General features: G+C 38.8%; 1 protein-coding gene across 4 annotated transcripts in view; it reads right to left on the bottom strand.

The window, feature by feature from the left end:
• The window catches only part of LOC107557511 (NHS-like protein 2), a 104,685-nt gene that overhangs the window by 8,746 nt on the left and 78,657 nt on the right, over positions 1 to 17,282 (bottom strand). For all 4 annotated transcript variants that reach the window (XM_016240945.1, XM_016240946.1, XM_016240948.1 and 1 more), the window contains one exon: positions 3,942 to 4,094. In XM_016240945.1, coding sequence (XP_016096431.1) covers positions 3,942 to 4,094 — 153 coding nt within the window. The remainder of the gene's footprint in view (positions 1 to 3,941; positions 4,095 to 17,282) is intronic.

The following is a 17,282-nucleotide window of genomic DNA, read 5'->3' as shown; positions in this document are numbered from 1 at the left end:
AGTAAGTTCCAACCAAGAGAGAAGAAAGTAAACTAGATAGAGTGTCATAACTCACCGAAACAGTGATTGGATCATACAAGCCTATGTGGAAAGGTAGGCTTCAAAGACCAATATCAAAACTTCAAAGATGATGTATGGGAGCAAGTATCAGAAGTAACAGCAAGACTGCGTACGTGTGTGTGTGTGTGTGTGTGTGTGTGTGTGTGTGTGAGAGAGAGAGAGAGAGAAGAGGGTATTTCAAACACACCCTCCCCTCCTCCCCTGACCTGATCTTGGGCCAGTCTAATGGGACTCAAAAATCTCCATTCTTATCAGCCAATCAAATGGCTCGCCTAGACAAGATGCCAACCACTCAAGCGTGAATGAGTGGTCATGAATGACCTCAAAGCATCGCCTAACAAGATGCTCACTGAAAGCCACCAATTTATTAAATATGGGTCACTCCTTGTCTTGTGTATGCAGTAGAGGAATGGAAGCGGTCAAGAGCAACAATGCCCCTTTTCTTATCAATTTGGGAAGTTTTTGTCTGGTCTGTTTTTCATTTGGTCTTTGTTTCTGTGAAGTAAATTTTAAATGTAATCATTTTTAAATTAATTATAAAATCAGTTGATCATAAATTATGACTAACATTTCCCTTTTTTCTGCAGGCCTAACCTTTAAGTACGTTTTAGGGAACAAAAATGTTCTAACCTTTAGTAGTGTTGCAATAATGAAACACGGACAAGACAAGATGGCTAGTCGTCTGTCTGAAAATACTAGTAACAATACGATCTCATGATTTGAGGAACTAGCCGATATGCCATATAAGTCAACCAATCATAATAGAGTAGAATGATGTAATGTGACATGATGTTACCTTTGCTATGTACCTGTCTTATCTTTGATGCTGGGAATTTTCTGTGATTGATTTGAGGTCCTCCCGGCTGTGATTAAAGCATATTAAAGGGCATTGCTTGGAGTCTGTCTGGTTACTGCTGTGCAGCAGGTATAGTGGAACACTAGAGATTTTAGGCCCAAGTGATAGTGTTCAAAAGGGGTGAGACGTTGCCCGACTCGGGTGTCACCAGTAGACGCTCCCAGTTAAACTTAAGTCATGTGCGTAGGGGAATTTCTACCACATTTCTAGTTCATAACTGAACAGAAATAATTTATAAGCATGGGGGGAGGGGTATAAGTACAATATCACTGATTAGCTTAAGCACTATGGATGCCTGATCTCTTTAATGTTGCTGGGCCCCTTAATTGGCTAACACTGCATGAGTACGAAAGTGAAAGATATGGACAAGACACAGTGCTGTTATCCCATCAAATATTATGATAATTTCACAAAAGAAATAATAATAATAATATAATATAATTTTGGACATTTTAAATAGACAGGCCACAAAAGATAAACCAGCTACATCAATATACAAACATATTGGCACATATTTATAGTCAACGGCTAATTAGCTGCCAATTGGCCTTTAGATAAAACATAACTTTTTTTTAAACTAGATGGACTTTCCAAAACAAATCCTCTGTTTATTAAATTTTTAGTTAAGATTATCAAAATTTCACAGACAAAATAATTTCAATAGGAATCCATGCAGTCAGGAATTTCGTGTAAGGGTGTAAGATTTCCCGTGCAAATTTCACTAAGGTGCAGTACACGACTTTCAAGAAACGCAGTTGGTATTTGAAAAAATCAAAACAAACACCCCCATACTCGATGTCTCTGCCATGACTTCCATGTCTCCCCAATATTTAGAATGAATGGTAAACCAGCAGGTTTTTCTATGATAGATTCTTTGCAGCCTGAAATGAAGACGGACACAGTTTTTTTTATCCAGCTGTATTTACCCAGTGCAAATTATCCAAGTGAAAGATATAACACCAACATGTTAGAGAAAAAAAACAGAATCATTGAGTTGAAAAAGGATCACCCCCTCCTAAAAATGACCTGTAAACGCAATCAGGTGTAGCTAATAGCCTTCTCAATGGCACACAAAGCTATTTGACTTTCAGCTGTGGTCATTTTTTATTTACTTCAGCATGAAAAGAGCTTTCCTGGAGCATTTCAGTCCTTGGTAGTGCAACTGAAGCAAACAATCAACTATGGGTGACAAGACAGTCAAAAGATCTCCAGGATTAAGTTGTGGACAGGCATATGTCACAAGATGGATACAAAAAAATGTCAAAGGCTTTATCAATGCCTATAGAAGCACAATGAAGTCTATTATTAAGAAGTGAAGGTATTTGGTACAACACAGACCCTCCCTGTATCAGGACATCGCTCCAAACTGGATAAAAGAGACAGGAGGAAACTGATCAGAGAGACAACCAAGAGGCCTACTTCAACTCTGAAGCAGTTACAGGAATTTATGACAAAGAGTGGTCATTGTGTGCATGTGACAACAATATCACAAATTCTCCACAAATGTGGCTTGAATGGGAGGGTTGCAAGAAAAAAGCTACTGCTCAAGGAAGGCCACATGCAGTCACGACTGAGCTTTGCCAAAACACATCTAGAAGATTCTGAGGCAGATGAGACTAAAATTGAAATATTTGGCCTCAACACCAAACGATATGTCTGGCAGAAATCCAATCCAGCTCACCATCCAAATAACAGCATTCCTGCAGTAAAGCATGGAGCTGGTAATATTCTGTTATGAGGGTGTTTCTCTGCAGCAGGGACTGGAGCATTTGTCAGGATAGAAGTAAAAAAAAGGATGGGGCAAAATACCGTGAAATTCTTGAGGAAAATCTGCTGCCTTCTGCCAGAAAGTTGTCAATGGGAAGAAGGTTTGCCTTCCAACATGACAATGACCCAAAGCACACAGAAAACTGAGCACACAGTGGTTGAAGCAGAAAAAGGTGAATGTCCTTGCATGTTCTAGTCAGAGCCCAGACTTAAACCCCACTGAAAATCTGTGGAATGACTTGAAGACTGCAGTCCACAAACACTCACCATCAAATTAAAATGAACCTGAGCAGTTCTCAAAGAAGAGTGGGCAAATATTGCAAAGTCTAGATGTGCAAAGTTAGTAGAGACATGTCCCAACAGACTAAAGGTTGTAATTAAAGCAAAAGATGGTTCAACAAAATACTGACACAAGGGGGTGATCCTTTTTCCAACTCAGTGATTCTAGTTTTTTATTTTTTTATTTTTTCTGACATGTTAGTGTTACATCTTTTACTTGGATGTTATAAGTTGCACTGAGTAAATACAGCTGGATAAAACAAAAACTGTGTCCATCTTAATTTCAGGCTGCATGTGATTATTTTAAAGGGGGGTGATTCTTTTCTTTACCCACAGTATATGAAAACCAAATTGCTGTTTATGCACATAGCACAGTGCCACACATTCGTAAACACTGACCACCCACTCACTGTTGTTTAAGCAACAGCTGCCCATTCAGTCTGATGCGGAGCTTAAACCAGAATAGCATCTCATACCTCACAGATACATATTAATAGCTGACATCAAACAAGAAAGAGATAAAAGATGGAAATTCAACCATGTACAGTCACACACTCACAGCAGCAAGAGCCACAAGCATTGGCTTATTTATTCAGCGAATGAAAAAAACGAAAGAGAAAGGGAGACTCTGTGTATTAACTGCAAATGGAAATGAATCTAATGGATTATAAATAAGAACAAAGTATGAGTCAGAAATAGAGGGGGAATGATGGGAAACAAGTAGAGGGAAAACATGAGGATGCTCAGAGGAATAGAAAAACAAATAGTGCCTCTCTTACACGCACTGGGAAACACAGAATGGGAATGGAAGTGGCGGATATTCACAGACAGCACACATGCAAGGTGATGCAAAACACACACCCACAAAAACAAAACGAAAACAAATGATAGGCAGATCCAGGCAGGCGTATGATCGGGCTACACAACCTCTAGTGGCACAGAAACACACAGACGAAGAGCTGGCAGCTGACTCTCCTACCTTGCAGCAGACTCTGTAGGTTCAGCTGAGCCTCCTGGTGCAGTTCCTGCACACACTCCGGCCTACTCCAGGAGCCGAACACATTCACATGCTGTTGCCATGACGATTGGAAGTGGGCCGTTCGTTTGCTCTCCGAGTCCAAGTTGGTGGCGGCTGGCAGAGAGAGAGACAGAGGGAGGGGAGAAGGAACAAGAGATGCAGATAGGAGGAGGAAGTCAGAGCAAGAGAAAAGGAGAGAGAGAGATGTGAAAAGAAGGGAGGGGAAAGAAAAAGATATGTAAATATAAACTCATGCAATTTACGTATGTTTTATATATTTGCATACTATGGCAGCAGAGAGTTGGAGACATTCAACGGAGCAAATGAACCGCACACTACATTTGCAATCAAAGGGCTGTGATCTTGTCACATAACAATTAATAACAATTCATTCACTACAACCCTAATATGTTTTTCTATCTGGCAAATCGAGCTGTATGCTAAAGGCCTGTTCACACCAAGGGCGATAACGACAACTACAACTATAAAGTAGTTATACTAACTCACTCTATTTCTATGAGAATAGGGAAGTCCAGAATTCAGAGAAACAATATAGTTTAAATCACTGTCAAAAATGAATTTCTAGCTGAAGAACAATAAAAACATTGACAGCCAATCAAAATCCACCAACTTTAGAGAGCTTGAACATCTCAAGCGGCACATGATAACTGGAGCGCACACTTATAATAAACAGAACGTTACCGTCCGTTGGTTTGGACGCTAATATAGTTATCGTTAGAGTTATCTTTCCAGTCTTACCAGTTAGATTTTACTAAGATAAATATTGATTAAATATTACATTTGACTCATGAACTATGAATTTTTTGTTAAACAGAAAGGAATTTGAATAAAAGATTACTGTACATTGTTACTGATAATCTACATAATGAACAAAGAACAAATATTCTACTATTTTAACAAACACATCACACGGTAAGGTCTAAATGTAATGGTGTGGGCAAAATGATTCATACATTTTTAAGACTTATTATCCTGCACACCAACAACATGTCTTTATTTAAAGCTTACCGCAGAGAGACAGAAAAAGACACTGATGAAAAAAGACGCTCACTTATCTCCAAAGATGGTTAACTGATCACACTTAATTACAACTTCAGCAGTAGTTCTAAAAGAGGAAATTAATATGCTATTTCTTCCTCTTCTTCCTCCAGAACTCTGGCTGATTTTCAAAGCATAAAGATTGATGGAATTCAAAGCAAAGTCAACATGTTGAGCATCAGGATAAACCGAATGGGCTTTGAAAGAGGGATGTGTGGGAATGGCTAAATAAGTTAGGAAAGGTGCAACTAGTTAGCCTGTTATTAGGGATGTAACGATTCAGTCAACTCACGATTCGATTCGATTCACGATTTTTTTTTTTTTTACAAAATGAGATTTAAGACAAATAAATTAAATGTTTCCTTTTATTATTGCTTGGACATAATACTGTAAGTTTCTTTGTGAAATTGAAATATAACACTATAATAATATACTAATATAGCACTTGTAAATTATTGCTCTTTTGTTGGTTTTGATTGCTTCTATTGTCCTCATTTGTAAGTCGCTTTGGATAAAAGCGTTTGCTAAATAACAAAATTGAAATATAATGTAAATGTAAATAACAAAACTAAATTTAAATTTTAAAACAAGCCCCAAATCAAATAAATAACACAAATAAAATAAATATCTTCATATAAACAAACTAAGGCTTTGTCTGTGCTCTTTCCATTTAAAATTAGAGGCAACCACTGCATTTTAAACATGATCCAAACAAACACGCTGCATACATGCAACATGAGCAGTTTTTAATCTAAATTAGATTGTATAATTTCGAAATTTGAAGCAAAAACAGAATGGTTTGACTTCAGTTTTGTGAAACTATGCATAAAAAATATCTGCATGAAACAGAAACAGCAGATTAGCTGAATGAGACGCAAATTCACTCTCTGCCAGCAGGTGGCGCTTAGAGCATTTCCTTGGTTTCCGCTGTAAACAAAGCAGCGCTGCACTTATGAACTTTAAAGGTGCAGTAGGAGATCTTGGAAAATGCTAACTTTAGCCTGATAGCACTGAAAGCGAACATCCCACCCTCCCTGCAATCGCCACCCAAAGCCATGCCTCCTGAGCGCATATACGCTCACAGACCAGAATTCCAGACAACATCAACATTACTACAATAGGCTACATCAGCGGTTCCCAATTCCAGTCCTCACACTGGATGTGAAGACGTGTGTGTGAGTGTGATGTGTGTGAAGACGCTGCGCAGCGCAAATCCGTGAATGAATGTTCTGAAGTGAAGTAAACTTCAACGGATTTCCCCTGCTCAGAGAGTAGGGAGCAATGAACACTGTGTAAGGATTATATCGATCGGAACACAGTTCATGGACGTAGCTCACTTTTAACGAGCAGGTTATCTGAATCGGGTGTGTTAAGAGAGACATGCAAAATATGCAGAGCTGGGGGGCGCAAGGACTGGAATTGAGAACCGCTGGCTACATCATGTGTCATTCACCGGTGAGAAAACTTTAAAAGTACTACAATACCAGAAAGGAAGATCGGGTTGTTGATGTTTGTCTGCCATCCTCGCTCTGTCTGCACAGCGTGCGTGAACGTGCTGATGACGTATCCTGTCTGCGCAGAGGGATGCTAATACATACGTTGACAGGCAGGTAGGAAAGCCAATTAAAACTCTCGGACCGAGCGTTTTGATTGGACGAACATTTCTTGGTCCTACACCTTCCACAGAATATATAAATACAGATAAATACATTTAGACCACTTAACTTAATGATTGCTATCGTGATGTGAACAATCACCTATTGCACCTTTAATGCATTATACAGAGGCAAGAGGAAAAGAAAAAATACCATCGAAAGACAGTAAGTTCCTCTCAGACATACATTCATATACCCTAATTGAATCGCGATTTGTTTAGCATCTCAACCGATTTGAATCATCACATATTTAAATCGATTTTCAACCGGCTCGCAGTTAATCGTTACATCCCTACCTGTAATAGAAGTCACTCACTGCAAGTCGTCTGTCTGGATTAGACACAATACTTTTAATATACAAATATATATACCTAAATATACCTCATTTCAAACAACCTACGTTTGATTTTGGGATTTTCACCAATACGGCCTAATCAGTGTAATATTCATTTCAATAAAACAAAATAAAATTCACATAATAAACTAAGTAACAAACACCACCTAATTACTTCCTTAATGGTGCAACCACAGTAAGATTATGGAAACGGTCTCATGTCCAAGGTCTATTATAAAATCTAATCGTTCCATGTTTCCATTTCCTGCTCACCATCTTAACTCCCCTGTACTTAATCACATATTCTCTGCTTAATTAGCCCAATGTACTCACCTTCATTAGCGGCTGATTAACTTGCATGAGCTGGATTTTTGAACTACAGGACACTGAACATGGCATGATGTCTCAGCAGCAAGACCCTTACATGACGACTCTAATGACAAAGGCCACTTGAGAAACGTGGCTTCTTCACATGCAAGTGTAGCATGTCATGCAGGCCATAATGAACATGCTGTGTTGATTAAAAGCATATTTTTAAGTGTATTTTGGTGATACTTGGCCTGCCTCCAGAAATTCTAAATGTATTCTTTTCTCATGTTTGTTTGCTCTTTGAAGTGGCACATCCAGTTAAAAGAAGACAACAGCCAAGAGAAACAACCAGGCTGCTGCTGTTACCCACTTCAACATTTATAGGCATTTTGTCTCAACTCATCTCATTGTCATGCTGGATGATATTTGTCAGACTTGTCTGCTAGTACAACATCATCACATAAACTGCACAAAGTGACGAAACTTGAGAAGAATTGGGAACTAAAGCCTCACCAACAAATATCTTAATAATCTCACATATGCCTTCCTCTCGAGTTTCATATTTTTGCACATATAAATTTGCTATTTTAAGTTTAGGCATTATTAACAAGGTAATCAGCCAATCCGCTTTCACAAGACTTTTCGCCAGTATGTTGCCCTTCTTTCCCTTACATTCACAGCACACCCTTTTTTCTGTTTTTTTTAGGAGTTGCATGCTTCCCCTCTCAAACACCCCTTGGTTATATGTACATAAACTATTAGTGCATAAATTTGAGATTAACTTCCATAAAATATTCCTTACGCAATCAACACTGGGATATTTTTATCCAGAGCTTGATTGGACTCTTTACTTCACACATGAGAATTGAAATGTAAGCACCGTGTTTAGAAACATGCTGATAGAAGCTTGCAGAGATCCAATATGAGTAAATAATACACTTGTAAAATGGTGTCAGTGCCCCACACCACCCTGTATCGGCTTGCACAATTTTCTCACATGTATGTTTTTGCTCTGTGATCGTACAGAGAGTGCTGCCAAAAGCAATTACTCTCACAGGATAATTGTAGTGGCATGAGTCCCAGTCCAAACTCTCTTTCTGCCCTTCACCCAATCTTTTCCTCTCCTATCACTGATGTGTGAGATTGAGGGCCTTTCCACACCATCAAGCAGGACTGGAGCCCTTGATGGGTTTTTTACTGGGTGCACATAGAAAACGTACATAGCAGCACCAAACGTGAAGCGATAGTGATCTGTTTCTCAAAAATGTCTGAGGGAGTTAAGGGAAGGTTCATGACAACATCACTACCACATCTGGACAAGCACCAATAAAAAGCTGCAAAGCACATGTGATTTACAACAGCAGATGGTGTGTACGAGGCAAAACCAATCTCAGACCTCACAGTGATCGCATAAAACAGCCGCACAATTAATTAAAAAGATCAGATAATGATGAAAACACTAACATCTGCTCTCAGCTGCCACATCTACATGGAAATATTCAGCTGAGGGTTGGAAACTATGATCCAAGTGTGAACTCAACACATAAAGTGTAAGCCAGACTAACTCCCTACATGGACACAGCTCATGTTTATGGAAATAATGTGTCTCTCTGTTGTCTTTCTCTCCATGGTAACTGTAAAGTCTGATGGAGAAGATGTGAGCACAGAGTGCAAAATTATTGCATTAGAGTCATATAGCTTTAAAGACCAAGCTATGTTTTCTTTCCTGTGTTCACGTGTTTCCTATTGAAATAGTAAAATGGGCGGGACATGTCATAGGGTCTGGCATGGCCAGTCTTTCGTTTTCCCATAACTACACTTGACAGCTTGTACCATGGATGAAAGCAAGAAAGACACATTCAAAATGAATACATTTCAGCCAATTCATTCTCAGTCAATGAAAGGAAATTATATGCGAGAGACAACTGAAGACAAAATCAAAACTAGGAGGATAAAACGATGTTGCTAGGAGGAGACAGGTGGTATTTACACTCATTTAAGACAGTGATTTATTGGAGAAAAGTGTACAAGTCATCAAATTTTATGGCTATGTTCCCAGAAAGGAAAGGAGCCATGCTTTTGCATAAAATAACAAGATGCAGGGCAGTGGTATGAAAAAAATAGGCAAGGTCTAAAAACTAATTTTTTAAAGGTTAATTCAAACTGCATCGACAGATGATGACCAATGTTAGCTGGGTTTTTGTTGGATCAGTGTGTGTTAACCCTGCTGGCATCTGCTGCCATTGGTCAGTGCATGTTCAGTCGTCGTTTGTCGTGGAATGTCTGAGAAGTGACGTACTGTAATCTGCTGATTGTCATCATTGGTCAACATCTGTCGGTGCAGTGTGAATTAGCCTCTAAAAGTTGAACTTCTTTTAACTTGAGTGCCCCATTTTAGAACACTCTGTCATGCGAGAGAGAGACACTGGAAAAGACGCAACCACAACAGTCAAATACTTCTGTCCAGAGCATGTTTACATTAAAAAACAATGGAAAAGCAGCGCAGTGAAATGCAAAAACATGTTTGGTTCGTATGACCCCAAAAACTGTAAATTTTAAATGCTTAAATGCTAATCTGCTAAATTCACTATAAGTCAGTCACTACAAGTACAGATTGTTTCAAAGCAGCTTCACAGAAATAAACAGGGAAATCAATCAGATCAACAGGAAAATCAACAGAATCAATAATGTAAACTTCTTCAAATATGAGAAATTCAAATTCTGCTGTAAAGCTGCTCTAAAAAGACAATAGTGTCATTATTCAGCTCAGGTCAGTTTAGAGTTGGTTCAGTCATGTGTACATTTCAAAAAGCTATAAGCATCTCTACAGAAGGCAATAGTGTTGTTATTCAGTTCAAGTCGGTTGATTCAATTCAGTTAAAAAACAGTGTCGATTTTGCCTATTTCATCCATTTTGAAACAATATAATGTAGGGCTGGGCAAAAAATCGAATGCAATTTTCATGCGAATCTCGTCAGTAAAGCCATTTCTGGTGATTAGTAGTAAATCTCCAGCACGTGCTTTCAGATGGAGCGGCATTTACTACACAGAACCGTAGATCACTGACAAGCGCTTCACAGAAATAAACAGGGAAATCAATCAGATCAACAGGAAAATCAACAGAATCAATAATGTAAACTTCTTCAAATATGAGAAATTCAAATTCTGCTGTAAAGCTGCTCTAAAAAGACAATAGTGTCATTATTCAGCTCAGGTCAGTTTAGAGTTGGTTCAGTCATGTGTACATTTCAAAAATTATGAAACAAGTTCAATTCAGCTATAAGCATCTCTACAGAAGGCAATAGTGTTGTTATTCAGTTCAAGTCGGTTGATTCAATTCAGTTAAAAAACAGTGTCGATTTTGCCTATTTCATCCATTTTGAAACAATATAATGTAGGGCTGGGCAAAAAATCGAATGCAATTTTCATGCGAATCTCGTCAGTAAAGCCATTTCTGGTGATTAGTAGTAAATCTCCAGCACGTGCTTTCAGATGGAGCGGCATTTACTACACAGAACCGTAGATCACTGACAAGCTACACAAAATTGCGTTCAAAATTGCAGGCGATTCATTGCCGATTTTAAACGCGATTTTGTGTAGCTTGTCAGCGAACTATGGCTCTGCAAAGTCCTAAAAAAGTGGAAGACATAAACTAAAAGCCACAAAACTCCAATTTTGATATCATGGGGCCAGGGTCATGGAGAATAGAATAGAATAGAATAGAAAGGGGTTTCTGGTTTCTGGGCCCCCTAAACATTTTGACTTGTGCCCCCTCCGCAATCGCGTTCCTGGGGGAGGGGGATCCCCCTCTGCTGGAGATTTACTACTAATCACCAGAAATGGCTTTACTGACGAGATACGCATGAAAATCACATTCGATTTTTTGCAAAGCCCTAAAAAAGTGGAAGACATAAACTAAAAGCCACAAAACTCCAATTTTGATATCATGGGGCCAGGGTCATGGAGAATAGAATAGAATAGAAAGGGGTTTCTGGTTTCTGGGCCCCCTAAACATTTTGACTTGTGCCCCCTCCGCAATCGCGTTCCTGGGGGAGGGGGATCCCCCTTGGTAAAATTTGTGTTCTGGACCCACTCTCCCTAGTCGGGCCCTTGGAGTCATCCTAACCTTCCGTCCAGTTACAACGCCCCTGAGAATAGAATAGAATAGTGTGCAATAATGTGCACTGTGTAGACCAGGGGTCCTCCACTCTGGACTTCGAGATCCACTTTCTTTGCAGCGATTAGCCCCAACCTGGATTAAACACACCTACCTGCAACTTTGTAGTAATCCTGAAGACCTTGATTAGCTTCTTCAGGTGTGTTTGATTAGGGTTGGAGCTGCATGAAAGTGGATCTCGAGGTATAGAGTTGAGGACCCCTGGTGTTGACTCTAGTCACTCTTTCTCACACAAACACACACACACATTAGAAATATTATTTCTCTCATGACCAGTCTCTTCTTTCTCGGTCACAAGAAGTAGTGTACACAGATTCCATGACACCTCCTCCATTCCACATGTTTTCCACAGAAACATGGCACTGAGTGTTGGTGAGGCTGTGATGTGTTTACATATGCTGCAGTGTTGGTCCCAGCAGTGCTGACTGTAGTGACTGCCGCTTTCCTCACGGCCCGTTCTGCACTGCTTCACCCCTCCCCGTCTGTTTCCTCTGGTGCCAGTAAGCATGTGTGAACGACAAGTGCTGAAAGAGACTATTAGTGAAAGTGTCTCTGTGTGTCAGTATGTCTGAAACAAACACACGCACATGCTCGCACACTTCCCAAAGAGGAAGTGTGTGGAGGATAGGAAATGTGTCCACTGGCCTTCTGGAGTTATCTTTCCCTGGTCCTCCTCTCATCCTCTCCAATACTCTTTACCTCATATTCCCTCTGGCTTTAGCCATCTACTCATGTTCCTCTGAACACAAAGATTTCCTTAGTACAGGTTATCCTGCAGTCCCAAATGTGGTTACATTATTCAAGAGAGTGAAGATTAGACTGCATTACTGAGAGGGTACAGCACTGTTATGTTTCTATGTTTATTGACAGAATAATATGCAGTAATTATTTTTATAAGGCCTGAACTTTATTCAAAACGACACAGTAAAGCTGCAGTGTGTCCTTTCTGCACAATTAGTAACAAAAAATGCAACTATAGATGCAAATATAACGATCGTTTTCAAATATTTAGTGTTTTCAGCCTACAAATGGCCTAAGGCTCTTTCACACTAAGGACTACAACTGAGTTTTAATAATAGGTCTAATTCTTTGAGAATACGGAAGTCCACATAACTAATATAATAACGACACAGAGGAACTTCATCACTGGAATCACTTTCATAACGATTTTTTTTTCAGCTAATAACAATAAAAGCAATGACATTCAATCAGAATCCACTGACTTTAAAGAACTTGAGCATGTAAAGTGGTAGACGACATAACAGCAGCACATAATAATAATAAAAACATTGTCTGCCGTTGGTGTCGAAGATAAAATAGTTATCATTACAGTTTTTCTTCTTTCTTTCACTTTCTTTACCGTTCTTGGTGTGAATGAGTCTTTACTAGGGATGCACCGATGTATCGGCTGCCGATATAAAAAAAGGGAAAAGGCCGATATAACAAACCGATGGTTTATTAATCAACTTCGTGAAGGCACTGAGCTGTATGTCTGTTGCATAAACCTAGCACTGCTGTCTGCACTTTCATGCTAATCAAATAACAAAAGACAAAATATCGCACACTATTCTTGACTGAATAATTTTTGTAACTTTCATAAGTGTAGCGGACCTCATCTGAATGATGACCAAAAATGTACTTTTATACATTTTTCTGTATTGTTTTTACATTTGAATGTTCAGTTATTTTTGTTATAAGAAAAAAGTTATTAAACCTGTTATACTGTATTATGACAGCACTTTTTTTTAAAACAAAATTTCAATATTGTGATAATACCGTATACCGTGATAAAAGCATTAGCAATTAATCGCAACATGAAAATTTGATACCGGCATATCCCTACTATATATATATATATATATATGGTAACACTTTATTTTAAAGATCAATTCTCATTATTGTTGCTTATTAGCATACATATTATTATCATATTGGCTGTACAGTATATTAGTACTTACAAAGCACATATTAGTGCTTTATTCTGCATGACCATGGCTGTGTCCGAAAGCCTTGACTTGCTGCCTCACTGCCTTATGAGGCAATGGCTTTGCAGGCAGCGTTTATGCACGAAGGGACCTCATGAAACTGATTTCGGACAGGCATCTGAGGCAGCGTAATGGTTTAATGATCTACAACAAAATAGAACGAGTTTTGATGATAACTAAACAAATATTTAATTATTATAATACTGATTTCTCGCAAGAAATAACATCAAAAGTGCAAAAAGTTAATCAGAAACATACATTTACACACAAACTGACCACCAAACGCAACTTTCAGATGCCATCTTTATTTTTTTGTATCTCAACCGTCACGGAGTGGAAGGAACGCGCAGGATTGTGTGATATCAAAGGCAGAAAAGGATACATCTATGCTGCCTTCAAAATTCTATCAGAAGAAGGTACCTCCGGAGACAGGAAGTGAAGCAGAATTTGGATTCGGACATGCCTTGATGCCTTCCTGCCCTGGAATGCTGCCTCCGAAGGCAGCATTTTAGAGCTTGCAGACGCAGCCCATATTTTAGATCCCTTAATCCTATCCCATAGCTAAATTTAACAACTACCTTACTAACTATTAATAAGCAGTAAATTAGAAGTTTGTTCAGGGAAATCTCTTAGCAAATATGTGTTCTCTATTCTAAAGTGTTACCATATATATTATATTATATTTTATATCAGGGCTGTCCAAACTCGGTCCTGCGGAGTTTAGCTCCAACCCTAATTAAACACACCTGAACCAGCTAATCAAGCTCTTACTAGGCATAGAAACTTCCAGTCAGGTGTGTTGAGGCAAGTTGGAGCTAAAGTGGGAAACACATGCAAAATCGAGATGAGAAATTCACTTTAAGGTAAAAGCTGTGTCACTAAAATGAATTTAAAGAATAAATAGTACAAGCTCTGACAGTCTGTGTAAAGGAAGTGGGATATCATCTAAGAAAGCAGATAGCAGGATGAAGCAGATATACAGTGCGTATACAGGCTGACACTATGTTTTAAAGTCCCCACAGAAAATCCACCAGTCTTAAGCAGATAGTTAGTGTCCAAGCATGAGTGGGCTAGAAAGGACGCAATCAAAAAAAAGGGTAAGAGCCATTTTCCTCGAAAAACAAACTGAGCTCATGCTAGAAATACTGCATGTGAACTTTTGTCCAATTTCGCTGGTGGTGGCTTTGTCCAATTTCACTTTTTGGTGGTGGCTGATGGGGATTAATGTGGTACAGTCATAGAGTGGTGTCAGAGCCAAAGCTTAATCTGCTGCTTATAGAGGTTAGCACCATTACAACTCATTTAGTGAAGCTTGTCCAAACGAGGAATAAATCACACTGGCTACCACCAGACCGCTGAAGGGAAATGTCTTAAAAAGAGATACAGACTCATGTGAAATCAATAATTTGCATTACATGAAAAACGTGTAAAATTCCATGCCCGCTTTTGTAAGGCAGTCAGTCAGGGTTGTAGACTATGAGTCTAATCGACATTTTGATTGTTGTGATTGGCTGAGGTGAGCTCTATTTTCTGTCCCTTGCTGTGTTGACACAAAAATCTAGAACAATACCACAGGAAAGCAATATGAAGATGTCATTTGTCGCCCTGGTTTATTTTGGCTCTGGATCCATAGTATCCACTCAACCTGACTTCAAACTGGGCAAAAATTCCCAGGCTTCTTTGAGATTTCACAGGCACCACATTTCAGCTCGTTCTCAATTACAGTAAGATCTGGCACTTGCTCAAATTCACATGCTATGTGAATAAGAATTCAAAAGACTCAGTGTTTGTGTGCATTTACACTCTCAGAAATACTTACAAAAACACTGTACCATTAGGCTTGTTACTGGTGCAGTACCCATAACGGGACAACTTTGTGCTTATTTACCCTTAAAAGGTTTATAGTAGTAAGTTACTATTAGGCACCTTTTAGGGGTAGATAAGATACAAAGATGTCCCTTTAAGGGGTACTGCCCCAGTGGCAAGTTGTTTAAAATGCACATATTTTCCCTTTTTTAAAGATTTATTTTTGGTGTTTTTGCCTTTATTATGATAGGACAGTAGACAGGAAGCAAAGTGGGAGAGAGAGAGGAGGACAGGATCAGGAAAGGTTTGAACTCAGGACACCTGAAGATATATGTTGGCACACTGCCCACAACTAAAATGCACATTTTCACTGACATGTCACACTTGGAATTAACTCTATGGCAAACAAGTGTATAGGAAAGTTGAAGAAACCTCAACAATAGAAACATCTAAAATAAGCTTTTGATATTCATGTGAAAACAAGTGTATTAAAGAAACTTTCCACAGGACAGAGATAAACAGGTAGTGCAGGCTAAATTACAACAATACAAAGTCAGAAAACTTTCTACCTATCAAATTTAAAGAAATATAGAGTTTAAAATGACATTTTCTAGGAACACTGAGATAAAGGTGTAAACATTTTTTAAAAATTACAATGTAGTTCAGACATTAAAGTAAGACATTAAAATGCACACACACACACAAGTAAAGGATAATACAAGCAAGGGGTGCTAATGACAAGCTGACTGTACATTTTTCCACTTATTACAAAGTTACTTACCAAATAAAATAAATGGAATGAAACAATTTTTGTTTAAATTATTTCATTATGTGAGAAGAAAGAGACCACAGAGTGATATGAGAGAAACTATCACAACTAAGGAAATTGGTTTCCTGGGACAAGAGTTAATTAACGGTTAGTTTAACAGTCATTGTACAAAAATATTCAACCCCAGTATGCCACAACTGACCAATTAAAGTAAAGTAATCCCGCAAGCCATGTAATTATCACTGCTAGTGCTTAAACCTACAGTTTATACACACAATCAAGAAGAGTAGAGACTAATGCCCTTTAGATAACTTCCAGGTTCTATTGTCTCAACAACATTATTGACAGGAAACTGCACTTCATCCACTTCCTGTCACAGCACACAGACTCTGTGATGAAAATAAATCTTTGAAGGTGTTGATGAATGAAAGTAACAGGAGAAGTGGATATGGAGGCGGTGAGCTGTCAGCTCGTTCCTCAGGGAGTGATTCGCATGAACACAGTGTATTGTGCCTCTTGCTATGGAACATGCAGTGATTTTCCCAGCTTCGCATTCCTTTAGGCAATAAACCCAGTGATATCAGCGTTGGTTGCCATGGAACCAGAGGCCTGTTCTGCCCTCCTGAGGTGTTACGCATTTCAGGGGAAGGGTCCATAGGTCCTCATATGGCTTGTTAACTGAGGGGGGTTACAGAGTATTTGTTAAATATAGCTAACAAAATATATATTGTGTGTTTGATTGGTCCAGACGCTACACAGAGGTCAAAGACAGGTAAAGTCTGGAGGACGCTGCTCTGATGTGCTGACATCAGGATTTAGGCATCTAAAGTTTGTCCAACACAAAAGGCTACACTAACCTACTGAGGGGTAAATAAATGAATCCACAGTAAAAGAAGGGACTTCTTCAGAGCTCCTTCCTGCTCAGGAAAGAACACATAAGGGTACAGACAGAGGAGGTTGTGGAGAAAGACTTGTGACCTTTATATAAAAAAATTCTTGGCATTCTCATGGTAATTCCAGTAGGTTTTCTACCATGGTTTTTATCAAGACATCGTAAAAGTAATCAGTTTGACATGAGGTTTAATCTAAGTCTTCTAAAAGAGACTTTTATTCACAAATTCACATTAACCAACACACATACATAGTGATCATCAAATATGGTAAACAGAAGCTCAAACATGTTTGATGCATGATAAAGCTCAGTGGTT

The sequence above is a fragment of the Sinocyclocheilus grahami genome, unplaced genomic scaffold, assembly GCF_001515645.1.
Source record: "Sinocyclocheilus grahami isolate Dianchi unplaced genomic scaffold, SAMN03320097.WGS_v1.1 scaffold605.1, whole genome shotgun sequence".
In the NCBI taxonomy this organism is placed as follows: domain Eukaryota; kingdom Metazoa; phylum Chordata; class Actinopteri; order Cypriniformes; family Cyprinidae; genus Sinocyclocheilus; species Sinocyclocheilus grahami.
The sequence above is the reverse complement of the archived record's forward strand: the minus strand, read 5'-3'. Positions and strand labels throughout refer to the sequence as shown.